General features: G+C 38.2%; 2 protein-coding genes across 13 annotated transcripts in view; one reads left to right on the top strand and one right to left on the bottom strand.

The window, feature by feature from the left end:
- Nucleotides 1-8,390, top strand: part of AASDH (aminoadipate-semialdehyde dehydrogenase) — a 50,966-nt gene extending 42,576 nt beyond the window's left edge. For 6 of the 9 annotated variants that reach the window (XM_032151471.2, XM_032151473.2, XM_032151468.2 and 3 more), the window contains 3 exons: nt 1,062-1,184; nt 1,798-1,929; nt 5,951-7,279. In XM_032151471.2, coding sequence (XP_032007362.1) covers nt 1,062-1,184; nt 1,798-1,929; nt 5,951-6,340 — 645 coding nt within the window. In that variant the 3' untranslated portion in view covers nt 6,341-7,279. Of the gene's footprint in view, nt 1-1,061; nt 1,185-1,797; nt 1,930-2,638; nt 2,695-5,950; nt 7,280-7,470; nt 7,699-8,305 lie in introns of those variants that run through there. The other 3 variants (XR_004247950.2, XM_032151476.2, XM_058434439.1) reach the window with 3 other exon arrangements.
- CRACD (capping protein inhibiting regulator of actin dynamics) overlaps nt 7,796-13,834 on the bottom strand; it is a 297,196-nt gene continuing 291,157 nt past the window's right edge. For all 4 annotated transcript variants that reach the window (XM_032151460.2, XM_058434434.1, XM_058434429.1 and 1 more), the window contains one exon: nt 7,796-10,828. In XM_032151460.2, coding sequence (XP_032007351.1) covers nt 10,668-10,828 — 161 coding nt within the window. In that variant the 3' untranslated portion in view covers nt 7,796-10,667. The remainder of the gene's footprint in view (nt 10,829-13,834) is intronic.

Here is a 13,834-nt window from a genome sequence, read left to right as displayed (position 1 = left end):
GTGAACCCCGGGGGGCGGAGCCTGCAGTGAGCCGAGATCGCGCCACTGCACTCCAGCCTGGGCGACAGCGAGACTCCGTCTCAAAAAAAAAAAAAAAAAAAAAAGATATTTTAAGACCTGATTACATAAAAGTTGAAATGTTATGTAAGAATTATGAAATTAAGCTGGGAAAATTTTTGAAATAAATGTAAAAAAGTGGAAATTCGTTTATAAGTATTAATGAAAATAAAGATCAAATACAAATTAAGACAAATATAGAGCAGATAGATAGAAAAATAAACAAGGGACATAAATACACAGGACCCCAAAGAAGAGATGGCTAGTAAATGTATATAAATAGTTCATGAATTTAATAATCAAAGGAATGAAAATTAAAAACTCTGAGATAGAGAAACAAATGGTATTAGATTAGAAAACATATTCATCATAACATTAAATGCTGATGAGAGTGGTAAGAGGTTGTAACTAGTGAGGCCTCTAATGAAAACGATTTGACCATAGGTAACAATATCATATCCTTGATCCAATAAAATTAATTTTTTAGAAATCTTGGCAAAATAATCAGAAACATAGTCAAATGTATGCATTAAGATGCCTATTTCTAAGTTGTTTATAATACCTAGAAATTCCAAAAAACGTTCAATGATAAGGTAGAGAGAGAAATTATTTATGTTCATATGGGATATTATGGATTAAAATTATATTTAAATCATTTTACAAAATCAGTGAGCAAAATATGATACCAAGTTATATATTCAGAATGATCTCAACTATATTAGATCGTGTGTGTGTATATACACATAGACGTGCACGCACAGACACACATACCCATACCCCAAAAAGATCAAATGAGAAAATGCTAAATGTTAATTAACACTGGTTGTCTCTGGGTAGTGTCCTTTGTCTTTATACTAATCTGATTCTCCACAGTAGGCATGTATTTTATACTAAAGATAAAAACTTATATTAACTAAACAGACATAATATCATGAAGGGTATCATGAAGGTATGGATTTGTTAGCCATCAGCAAGAATAAGTTAATTTGTTTTCTTATTTGCAGAGAAAGAAGCGTGTTTGGAAGTCAAAATGTGGAGGAACTGTCTTTTCCTCTCCGTGTTTGAACCTGATTCCACATCATTTGTATTTTGCTACATTGGGAGGACTTTTACTGGCTGTAAATCCTGTAGGCATAAAATAATACATATTGATTTTGTTACTTGTCTTTTCTTTAAATTTTTAAAATTTTTGCTTTGAGCTTTGAAAGTTTGAGTAGTTTTCAGTTAATTGTAGTAGTCCACATACACCAAACTAGAATTCATTAAAAATGATTGACATGAGAGCTAGAAAGATAAGAAAATTAAAATTCATATATATATATGTATATATACATATATATATATATATATATATTTTTTTTTTTTTTTTTGACAGAGTCTCCGTCTGTCACCCAGGCTGGAGTGCAGTGGCGCAATCTCAGCTCACTGCAACCTCTGCCTCCCAGATTCAAATTGACAGAATTTTTTTCATCATATTAAGAACTTTATGTCCATCATAGGGATAGCTCTTAGGTGCTAGTTTTTTCTTTGCTGGTTTTATAGCAAGCCTTTTTCCTAGTTCTCATAAATAGCACTGATTAATTTTATATATGTATACCAGCTTCATTTATGTCTGCATACCACTATAGCATTTTCTGCTGTTTTAGTTCTACCCCTAGGAGATGTATGAGTTTGTTTTTTAAAGGGTAACTGATTAGTAGGATGACATAAAATGCTGTGAATTGCTTTTTCCTGTGACAGGCTACTGGGAACGTTATTTGGAAACATTCCTGTGGGAAACCACTCTTCTCTTCCCCACGATGCTGCTCACAGTATATTTGTATTGGCTGTGTGGATGGGAATTTACTCTGCTTTACTCACTTTGGAGAACAGGTAATAGAACTAGAATAAATTTTTGTATATATAAAAAATAGAACCAGAAATAAAACTAGAAATTTTGTATATCTATAGTTCTATTTGTATTTTTTTTATTTACTTTTCTCAAAGGCAAAGCAGATCGTGACAACTGAAGTAACACTTTAAACATCATTATTCAACTCATGGTGTTGAGAAGTAGTTCTATTTTAATTGTGGAGCCATGGATTTCTTAATTTTTTAAAGAAGACATAGTAGATTTAAAAGATTTCTACCCAAACATTGTTACACTTCTTTTGTCATCTCTCTCCCCCAATTTTAAAAATATTACCAGTTTTTAGCCTGTTTTATTATAACTTCTATTGAGATTATGAAAGTTTAAATAAAGCCCCTGGTTTCTTTTGATACAGACATTTGTACCTATTTATGGGGTACATATGTGATATTTTGTTACATGCATAGACTGTATAATGATTAAGTCAGGGTGCTTGTGGTGTCCATCACCTTGAGTACTTATCATTTCTATGTGTTGGGATCATTTCACATCTTCTCTTTTAGCTGTTCTGAAATATACAACATATTGTTGGCTGTAGTCATCCTACTCTGCTACTGAACATTAGAACTTATTTTTTCTTACTATATGTTTTTACCTATTAACTAACCTGTTTTTATTTTTTTTATTAGCCAACCCACCCCAACTTTTTTTTTTTTTTTTTTTTTGAGACAGAAGCTCGCTCTGTTACCAGGCTGGAGTACATTGGTGTGATCTCGGCTCACTGCAACCTTCGCCTCCCGGGTTCAAGCAATTCTCCTGCCTCAGCCTCCCAAGTAGCTGGGACTACAGGTGCATGCTGCCATGCCTGCCTAATTTTTGTATTTTTAGGAGAGACGGGGTTTCACTATGTTGCCCAGGCTGGTCTCGAACTCCTGACCTCAAGTGATCCACCTGCCTCAGCCTCCCAAAGTACTGAGATTACAGGCATGAGCCACCACGCCCGGCCCCCAACTTCTAATATTCCATTTTCTGCCTTCATGAGATCAGCTTTTTTAGCTCTCACATATGAATGAGAACATGCAATATTTGTCTTTCTGGGCCTGGCTTAATTTCACTTAAGATAAAAATCTCCAGTGGCCGGGCATGGTGGCTCACACCTGTAATTCCAACACTTTGGGAGGCCGAGGCGGGAGGGTCACAAAATCAGGAGATTGAGACCATCCTGGCCAACATGGTGAAACCCCGTCTCTACTAAAATACAAAAAAAAAAAAGAAAAAAAAATAGCTGGGCGTGGTGGCACGCGCCTGTAGTCCCAGCTACTTGGGAGGCTGAGGCAGGGGAATCGCTTGAACCTGGGAGGTGGAGGTTGCAGTGAGCCAGGATCGCGCCACTGCACTCCAGCCTGGTGACAGAGCGAGACTCTGTCTCAAAAAAAAAAAAAAAAAAGATAAAAGTCTCCAGTTCCATCCATGTTGCTGCAAATGACATGATTTCCTTGTTTTTTATGGCCTAATAGTATTTCACTGCATCTATATATACTACATTTTCTTTATCCACTCATCCATTGGTGGCCACTTAAGTTCATTCCGTATCTTTGCTCTTGTGAATAGTGCTGCAGTAAACATGGGAGATGGGAGTGCAGGTTGTCTCTTTGATACACTGATTTTTTGTCTTTGGGTAAATAGTAGTAGGACTGTTGGATATGATAGTTCTCTTCTTAGTTTTTTGAAAAATCTCCATACTGTTTTCCACAATGACTACCCTAATTTACATTCCCACCAGCAGTGTCTAAGTTCCTTTTTCTCCACATCCTTGCCAGCATTTGTTATGTTCTTTTAGTAATAGCCATTTTAACTTGGTAAGATGATATCTCATTGTGGTTTTGACTTGCATTTCCCTGATCAGTAGTGATGTTGAGTTTTTTTTTCATATACCTGTTAGCCATTTGTATGTCTTCTTTTGAGATATGTCTATTCATCTCCCTTGCCCACTTTTTAAGAGGATTTGTTTACTGTTGTGTTGTTTGAGTTCCTCGTATTCTATATATTAGTCCCTTGTTGGATGAATAGTTTGCAAATATTTTCTCCCATTCAACAGGCTGTCTCTTCACTCTGTTGTTTCCTTTGCTGTGCAGAAGCTTTTTAGCTTAATATAGTCCCACTTAACTATTTTTGTTTTTGTTGCCTATACTTTTTAGGCCTTAGCTATAAAAGCTTTGCTTAGACCAGTGTCCTGAAGTGATTCCCTTGTGTTTTCTTCTAGTAGTTTTAACTAGTTTTGGGTCTTAAATTCAAGTCTTTAATCCATCTCGAGTTTATTTTTATATGCAGTGAGAGAGAGGGGTCTGGTTTATTCTTCTGCATGTAGAGCTCCAATTTTCCCGGCACCATTTATTGAAGAGGGTGTCCATTCCCCATTGTGTATTTTTGACACCTTTCTCAAAACTCCATTGGCTGTAACTACGTGGATTTATTTCTAGGTTCTCCATTCTATTACATTGATCTATCTATTTTTATACCAATACAGTGCCATTTTGGCTAAATTAGCCTTATTTTGAAGTCAGTTACTGTGATGCCTCCAGCTTTGTTCTTTTTACCCAATATTGCTTTGGCTATTCTGGGTCTTTTTTGGTTCCATATGAATTTTATTTTTAATTTTATTTTTTGAGATGGAGTCTTGTTCTGTTGCCCAGGCTGGAGTGCACTGGCACAATTTTGGCTCACTGAAACCTCTGCCTCCTGGGTTCAAGCCATTCTCCTGCCTCAGCCTCCTGAATAGCTAGGATTACAGGTGTGTACCACCACACCCAGCTAATTTTTGTATTTTTAATAGAGATGGGGTTTCACCATGTTGGCCAGGCTGGTCTCGAACTCCTGACCTCAGGTGATCCACCTGCCTTGGCCTCCCAAAGTGTTGGGATTACAGGTGTGAGCCACCGTGCCCGGCCACAACTTATAACTTTTTATCATTGCCCATAAACTCTTCCTTTCAGCACAATTAATTCTTTTTTCCTACATTTGGAAAAAAAAGATATATAGTTTGTAATAAGATATATTGAAAACTGGTCTCAATTTTTTTTTTTTTTTTGAGACAAGGTCTCACTATCGCCCAGGGTGGAGTGCAGTAGCGTGATCTTGGCTCACTGCAACCTCTGCCTCCCAGGTTCAAGTGGTTCTTCCACCTCAGCCTCCCCAGTAGCTGGGACTATAGGTGCGTGCCACCACACCCAGCTAATTTTTGTATTTTTAATAGAGACGGGGTTTCACCATGTTGGCCAAGCTGGTCTTGAACTCCTGACTGCAGGTGATCTGCCTGCCTTGGCCTCCCAAAATGCTGGGATTATAGGCATGAAACACCATGCCTGGCCCAGTTTTTAATAAGATACATTGAAGGCTGGATGTAGTGGCTCACACCTGTAGTCTCTGCACTTTGGGAGGCCGAGGTGGGCGGATCACGAGGTCAGGAGATCGAGACCATCCTGGCTAACATGGTGAAATCCCATCTCTACTAAAAATACAAAAAATTAGCTGGGTGTGGTGGCACATGCCTGTAGTCTTAGCTACTCGGGAGGCTGAGGCAGGAGAATCACTTCAACCTGGCGGGCCGAGGATGCAGTGAGCCAAGATCATGCCGCTGCACTCCAGCCTGGGCGATGGAGCAAGACTCCATATCAAAAAATAATAATAATAATAAATAAAAATTAAAAAAAGATATATTGAAAACTCAATGTAGTTTTACTTTGAACTCAGTGTCTGAATAATACTCTTGAATGGAGTTCAAAATTAATTTTACTTATTATGCATGGCAGTAAATCACATAGTAACAACATTCCAGTATTATTTTGTCTTAGATTTTACATTTTACCACTGGGACAGAGGTCTAGTATGATAGTGCTACTTTTCAGAAAAAGCCATTTTGTCTGTCTGTAGTTACCATTCAAATAGCCTATCTCTTAGATTTGCATTAAGAACCTCATAGAGCTTTAAGGAAGAATTGGAGCAATTAGATGAATGAATTATATTTAGTTTTATTACTTGTTATAGGTTTGGCAGTTCTCTACCAGTGGACCAATCTTTTCATCCCCGTGTACCTCACCATCAGAGCAAAAAATATTTTTTGGTTCCCATGATTGCTTTATCTACTGTTGTAACATGAAAGGTCACCTGCAGTGGAAATTTGAAACTACTTCAAGGGTCTATGCAACACCATTTGTTTTCCATAAGTACAATGGCAGCAATGAAATGTTGCTGGCAGCAGCATCTACTGATGGGAAACTGTGGATCTTGGAGTCTCAGAGTGGACAATTGCAAAGTGTTTATGAACTTCCTGGAGAAGTCTTCTCTTCTCCTGTGGTCCTGGAATCAATGCTCATTATTGGGTGTAGAGATAATTATGTTTATTGTCTGGATTTATTGGGTGGCAATCAAAAATAATCAAATACAGTCCTTATTTGTATAACAAATGTGAGATATTTGAAAATATTTTACCATTATAGAGCATGTGGACTTATTTTATATTAAAGATTATATTTTGGCTAAGAAATGGAAACTTGTCTACTATACTTGATTAGAGAACAACTATATTTTACTTCCCATAGGAACAACAGAAGCTTTTACAAGGAGTTAGAGAACAAAACACATCAATATATTTAGTAGCACTTTTGTTTAATTAGGTGTGATGGTTAACTTTATATGTCAGCTTGAGTGGCTAAGGGATGCTCAGATAGCTGGTAAAACATTATTTCTGGGTATGTCTGTGAGGCTGTTTCTGGAAAAGATTAGCATTTGAATTTGAATCAGTAGACTGAGTAAAGAAGGTCCTCCCTCACTAGTGTGCCAATGTGGGTGGCATTGTTCAATCTGATGAGGGCCTGAATAGAACGAAAAGGTAGAGGAGGGGCAAATGCTCTCTTCTTGCTGAGATGTATCCATCTGCTCCTGCCCTTGGACATCAGAGCTCCTGGTGCTGAAGCCTTTGGACCACTCTCCTGGGTCTCCAGCGTGCAAATGGCAGATTGTGGTACTTCTCAGCCTCCATAATCAAGCCAATTTTCATAATACATCTTTCCTAATCGCTAGGTTTCTATGGAGAACCCTAATACATTAGGCTAATTTTATGTTTTTCTCTTTAAAAAAGCAAGATCCCGGCCAGGGGGCGGAGGGAGGATCAGAATATACTTGGTGGGTTAAAAACAGTCTTTATTACATGAATTTGTCATTCATGGCAAAAGGTTTTCCAAGGCAGGATCTAGTTATCGAATTACGTTCCTTAGTTATTTTTAAATGAAGTACTTATGTAGAATAAAATAAACACACATATACCCCACCCCCTCTCACAGTACAATTTCATGTTTATACATGGTGATTTCAGGCATTCATTGTTCCTAGCAATGCCCTTTCCTTAAAATTTTGATCTTTTGCTCATCATGGAATGGGGTTTTTTTTTTTGCATTAATTTTGACTTTTTAAAGATACTGCATTAAAATAGTATTTCTCTTGATTGCTGAGTTTTCTGGCAGCCAAGGCAAGTGCTCACATGCCTAACTCACTTTTCATTTCACCAGGGTCTGGCCCTTTAAGTCAGTATGTCTGATGTGTGGCCATAAGCTGCAGTTCTCACGTGCTCTCAGCTGCTCCTTCTGCTGCTGCTGCTGGTGAGTAGCCCATGCTGTGAGGTGGCTGTACAATCCTTTTGTCTGAGACCCAGACCATTCAATTCCAATTTAGGATTGAGACAAACATTTTATTTGCCCCCGTTCATTATTTTTCTCTAAAAATACCTAGTAAAAAAATGTAATAAAACACCTTGAAGTTGTTCTTGTTCAACAAAAGTTATGTAAATATAATGAGATTGTTTTGTAGTTGGTCATCGAAATCAAATTCCATCAGTGCCGAAGATCTCGTGGGTATTTTTTATTGAAAGATCTTTTCCCTTCAATAATGGACATTTTACATTAAAACTTTATACAACCAAAATATCCAAATTATATTAAAATCACACTAAGGTATTTTCATTAAGTCTCTACTTAACTTTACTGTTGGTAAAAATATTGTAAGACACTTGTAACTAATGTTTCTGCTTTAAAATAAGCAATTAAACTAAACGTCACAAGAAGAGACAATACATACTATACATTTGCAGATAACTGGCTAAATGATAATTTAATAGTAATTAATAATGTCTGTGTAAGAAACAATTGCACTTGAAAAATTTAAAAAGTAAACAAAAAACCCTCTAGTTTTATATATGTCTATGAACAGAGGTTAATCATCTATAACCTTGCCAGGAGAAGTGTATGTTTGTTTAAATAATAAAAAAAAAAAAGCTTGCATTTAAACATAGTAATCATTCATTACAAAAAAAAAAGTCTTGAACTTTTTATATGTATGTTTTTACAGAATTTCCCCATAGTTTGTTGCTCAGAAGACTACAACACAACTAAAGCAAAATAACACTTCATTGGTATTTAGTGCAAATTTGGGGTGATTTTGAAATGAAATGTTAAACATGTACCCTTTAGAAGCTGTTTGTTATAAGTAAGTACTGTGACTGCCCTTTCTTCAGTATACTCTTCTTTTAAAGACTTTGATGGAAAAATTTTAACTGAGGTATTTTGCCTACTTTGGGCACAGTGATATCCCAGCCAATACAAAGTTGACACATCTACAGTTTTTTTGTAACTGATCTTATTTCCCCACCTGTTCCCTGCCATAATTGGGATATTGTCCAAAGCTGACTGACAGGATGAAAGAAAAAGTCAATTCAGAAGAATTACTGTAGCATTATCATTCCAGGGCTGTAGGTGGAAAGATTCCCATTAAAAAGTGTTATATTAGTGAGGAAATCATTGGAACTAACAAATGCCTACATATAAGATAAGATTTAGAAATGAACATTAGTATGGAAGACGTGCAGTGAAATACTAATTGCTTGCCATAGCAATAAAAATAGGTTACATTGATTTTTAACAGTCTGAAGGTCCAGTATATATGATATTAAATCCAACTTGCAAGAGTACAACTATCCACTTCTTAACCACACATGCCAGCTGCTACAGTGAGGCTGAGCCATTGTTTCTAGAAAGAAAATGGTTTCTACATGGTAAATAACTTTGCCATCATCCTTTATTTAAGGTACATGGTAGAATAACAGCACATTGCATATTGAGTGAGCATAAAGGAAAGTAATGATGGATACTTACTTAATAAAGCATGTTTTTGTAGGAGAGGAAAAAGGATGTAATTCCCTCTGCACAGAGCAAAGGATTGTGTACCTATATTCTGGAGTAAGAATCTAAGAAAAGGGGAATATGCCAACACTATGAAATATAAGGTTAGCACCAGCAATATGTGAGTTTGCCAGCATGTCTATGTTTCATGTAAAGTAAATTTAGGGAAATAAAAGTGAATATATGTGGATTTTAAACTGCTAAGTTCCTTCTTTGTATGCACATGTGTATGATGATAAAAAGGCCACTTAAAACTCAGATGTTTTTTAAAGGTAGCAAGGTGAATGCTCAAAATTAATTAGAAATGTTACTGGACATTTGACTCTAAATATGAATTAGTTATAGTAAAGAAAAGACTTTCTGCAGGAAGTCCTTATTACAAAGGCTCCAAATCTTGGCTTCCTGTTAATTTTCCCTACAGACTAAAGGGAATTTTCAAACATGTAATGTCAATAACCTGTTGTTTCTTGTAACAAATGGCTGGTTTAGGGGGTTGTTTTATTATTTTTCCTACCTCACTGTTGCTTTTTGAGTGAATGAGCCTCCCCTTCGAAGTCTGAAAAACTAGATTACATTAGGGTCAGTGTTTGTCACAGTTCTTAACCTTCGGGATCTGTCAGAACTGACCTGAAGAATTTTTGCCAGAATACATATTCCTGGCCCAGTCCCCACAGGCTCTGATTGAGTAGGCCCTAGGAGGGAGCCTACACATCATAAGAACTACTGCCCTAGATGGAGATTCTCAGAGACAGAAAGTGAACTTGTAGCTCTGATCTAGATTGTCTTTCTTCACTACATTAAATTAAAATGTTCGCTGGGAGCCAACTGGGCCAAATGCTTCACATATCTTTAAGGAGGGTATTGGAATAACGGGGCCTCACACTACGAATCCACAGTGTGGCAAAAAAAATGTGAATGGATGTGCCTTCTGGGTTACAGCTTGAGAGTGGGGAAAACGCATGAAAACTAACATGGGCACAGTTGGGAGCCAGAATGTTCCTTGTGATTCCCAATTACTCACCGCATTCAGGAGAATGGGCGTTCTTGCTTTTAGCTAGATATGATCCTTTCACCATTACTGTAGAAAGGATAAACATTCCCAAACATACGGTAGAGTAAATGTTTTGGACAAAGAAAATTAATTAGTGCATAGAATCAAAAAACCATTACAAAAGGTTGGCAAAAGTACATGTTCTGAATGGTGTGTGGGGGTGTGTGTGTGCAAGGCCATGGAATGGGCATGGCAGGCTCTCATGAGGAGTTCTTAGCTTAGAGATTTTGCTTCATGTGGTCCTGTGGACGGAATTTTCTCTTGAGAACTAGGAGGAGCTCAAGGCACCAGGACCTAGGGTTGTGCAAATCCACTCTTTACAATGAACACCACCAGTTCAGTTTCTAAACATTATTTTGGAGCCTATAAAACATGCTTCTTTTCCCTAGCTTGATTTCTTTACCCCATATAAAAAATAAATAAATAAAAAGGGCAAGAGAGGAGCCAATAAATGGCAGTAGGGATGGGTGAGAGTCACTCTTTACTTAATAATCTGTGGACAGTCGCTCCAAGCCTTTGCTTTCCTTTTGGCCAAAGCCAGCCAGGCTGGTTCTGTTGACACGGGGGCAGCATCCGGGGTGGAAAACCTCTTGGTGACTTCTTTTGCCAGCGGTGCTGGGGGAGCTGAGTCGGAGATCTCCACTGGATTTTGTTTTGAAGGAAAAGGAAAAAGTAAGTTCACAGCCACATTACAAATTTTCTTTTTAATTAACAGATAAACTATGTATTTATCATGACAAACTGTATTTGTCATGTACAACATTGTTTTGAAATATATATACATTGTGAAATATCTAAATCTAACTAATTAAAATATACAGAACCTCACAGTTACCATTTTTATGGTGAGAGCATTTAATATCTACTCTCTTAGGTCTCTTGAATTTATTCCTCTTATCTAACTGAAATTTTGTATCCTTTGATGAACATCTCTCCAACACCCCCCCCACCCCAGCCATATTTTGATTTATCAGAAGTGTGAGACTGAAAAAAGAAAACCCAGTGAAACACAGAGAGGCAAATTCCTGGACTCCCTCAGTGAGGAGAATGAAGGAAAGCAAGCTATGTGTTTATAACTCTTGCACACAGAATTACAACAACCAAAGTAGTCAGTTCTAATTTCAAAGAATTTCCAGAAGCCTAATCTGTATAAAGAAGCTATGCCTGCATGATAACCAGTCAATTCCATGAAGAAAAAGATCAACTCAGCCAACTGGATCTATCAAGCTGGTGAGGTTAAAAGCTACCTTCCTGGCCAGGCGTGGTGGCTGACCCCTGTAATCCCAGCACTTTGGGAGGTCAAGGAGGGAGGATCACTTGAGGTCAGGAGTTCAAGACCAACCTGGCCAACATGGTGAAACCCCGTCTCTACTAAAAATACAAAAAGTAGCCAGGCTTGTTGGCAGGTGTCTGTAATCCCAGCAACTTGGGAGGCTGGGGCAGGAGAATCACTTGAACCCTGGAGGCGGAGGTGAACTGACATCGCACCACTGCACTCCAGCATGGGTGACAGAGTGAGACTCCGCTTCAAAAAAAAAAAAAAGCTATCATCCCCACAAAAGCATCCACTGGGTGCCTCTACCTCTGAGTCTCACAGATCCTGCCAGCTCCCATGATTTTCATCCTGGTCTCACAGTTCTTTGCACTGTATCACTTTCTTTGAGTGTATAGGCTTCTTAATGTGAGAGGGTGCTTGTCTTATCTTTGAGTCATATTTAGTGCCTATGACAATGGCTTACACATATGCTTCTAGAACTCAGGAAATACCGACTGAGAAGACAAATACTTCAGAACAAAGACTTGCTTTATTAAGCTAGAGCCACTCTTGAGTTGCATTAATCCTTTAGTACTTCTGAGAAATCAGGCAGAGAAAGATTTGACCTCTTTGACTTTGGGGCTTTCACTTTATTTTGAAAGAAACTCATTCTCTCTCACTCTTTCTCTTTCTGGTTCTAACAGGTAGAACCCTTAATTCCTATAAGTAAAATCAAATGACATAATGCCTATGAGGTTCTTAAGAAATTACACCGCATTCTAAAGTGGTTTTCAAATACAAAGCTTTGGGCCAGGCACGGTGGTTCACACCTCTAATCCCAGCACTTTGGGAGGCCAAGGTGGGCGGATCACTTGAGGTCAGGAGTTTGAGACTAGCCTGGCCAACATGGTGAAACCCTGTCTCTGCTAAAAATACAAAAATTAGCTGGGTGTGGTGGCGTGTGCCTGTACTCCCAGCTACTTGGGAGACTGAGGCAGAAGAATTGCTTGAACCCAGGAGGCAGAGGCTGCAGTGAGCCGAGATGGCGCCATCACACTCCAGCATGGGCAACAGAGCAAGATTCCGTCCCCCTCTCAAAATGCCAAACAAAACTAAAAAACAAATATAAAGCTTCCCTCCATCACCAGTAGTACATATATCTTTAATAGTAAGACCTCTTAATATCTCTTGACCTCAGGTAGCCAAGGCATAGAAAAGCCTGGGTCTAGAGATTAGATGCCCTTTGGGGAATAGTGGAGCCTAGTGGGGAAAAGAGATGCCCCTATTAATCCCTGGTAGGGAGCCTGTTCAGAGTCATCCATCCTTCAAGTAATTGGTAATGAGATCGTTGGATACATTACATAATTTTACCTTTTAACCGAATAAAGAATATTTTCTAAATGTGTACATCTCTTACATGTTATGAACATATAAAAACTGCTGTTGTTAATTAACATCAAGGACACTGTGCTGAGAAACCTTACTCTGTAAAGCCACAGACTATCAGAAACCTGCTGCATGAAATCACATCAGTGAGAACAGACCATCTCACTTTTGCCTGGAGCTTCTGAGCCACGTGTCACCATCACACAGATGCAGGTTCCATTTCCAACCCAGGTGCGGAGCTCCGGGTAGTGGTTTTCGGATGCAACATTTTACACATTTATCTTTTCCATTTTTGTTGTTTTTGAGACAGTCTGTCGCTCAGGCTGGAGTGCAGTGGCACAGTCTCGGCTCACTGCAACCTCCACTTCCTGGGCTCAAGCAATCTTCCCACCTCAGCCTCCCAAGTAGGTGGGACTACAGGCATGCACCACCACACCTGGCTAATTTTTGTATTTTTAGTAGAGACGGGGTTTCGCCATGTTGCCCAGGCTAATATCGAACTCCTGGGCTCAAGCAATCTGCCTGCCTTGGCCTCCCAAAGTGCTAGGATTACAGGCATGAGCCACCATATCTGGCCCATATTTATCTTTCTTTTCTGTATTTTTTAAATTGATATATATATATATATATATATATATATATATACACACCATACTTGTATATAGTTTGGGGGTACATGTGGCATTTTAATACATACAAATAATGTGTAATGATCAATCAGGGTAGTTGGATATCCATGACCTCAAACATTTCAAACAGTTCACTTTGTAGTGTTAAAGGAAACAGGAGCCTGAGCAAACGTTTCAGCTCAGTCTTGATATATCTCCTTTATGTACACCATGGCTTTGATTTGACTTATTAAAATGCTACTCCACTTAAATTTTACCTAAACTTCACCCTTTACCCCAAGTCCTACTACAATTTTGTCTTTTCTCTTGTTTAGAAGGTTCTTCTGTAAGTTAATAAACCCAGCTTTCTCAGAATATAGGCAGAGGGTGCTGGAGATG

Source organism: Hylobates moloch, unplaced genomic scaffold (genome assembly GCF_009828535.3).
Source record: "Hylobates moloch isolate HMO894 unplaced genomic scaffold, HMol_V3 SCAFFOLD_2, whole genome shotgun sequence".
NCBI lineage: Eukaryota > Metazoa > Chordata > Mammalia > Primates > Hylobatidae > Hylobates > Hylobates moloch.
The sequence above is the reverse complement of the archived record's forward strand: the minus strand, read 5'-3'. Positions and strand labels throughout refer to the sequence as shown.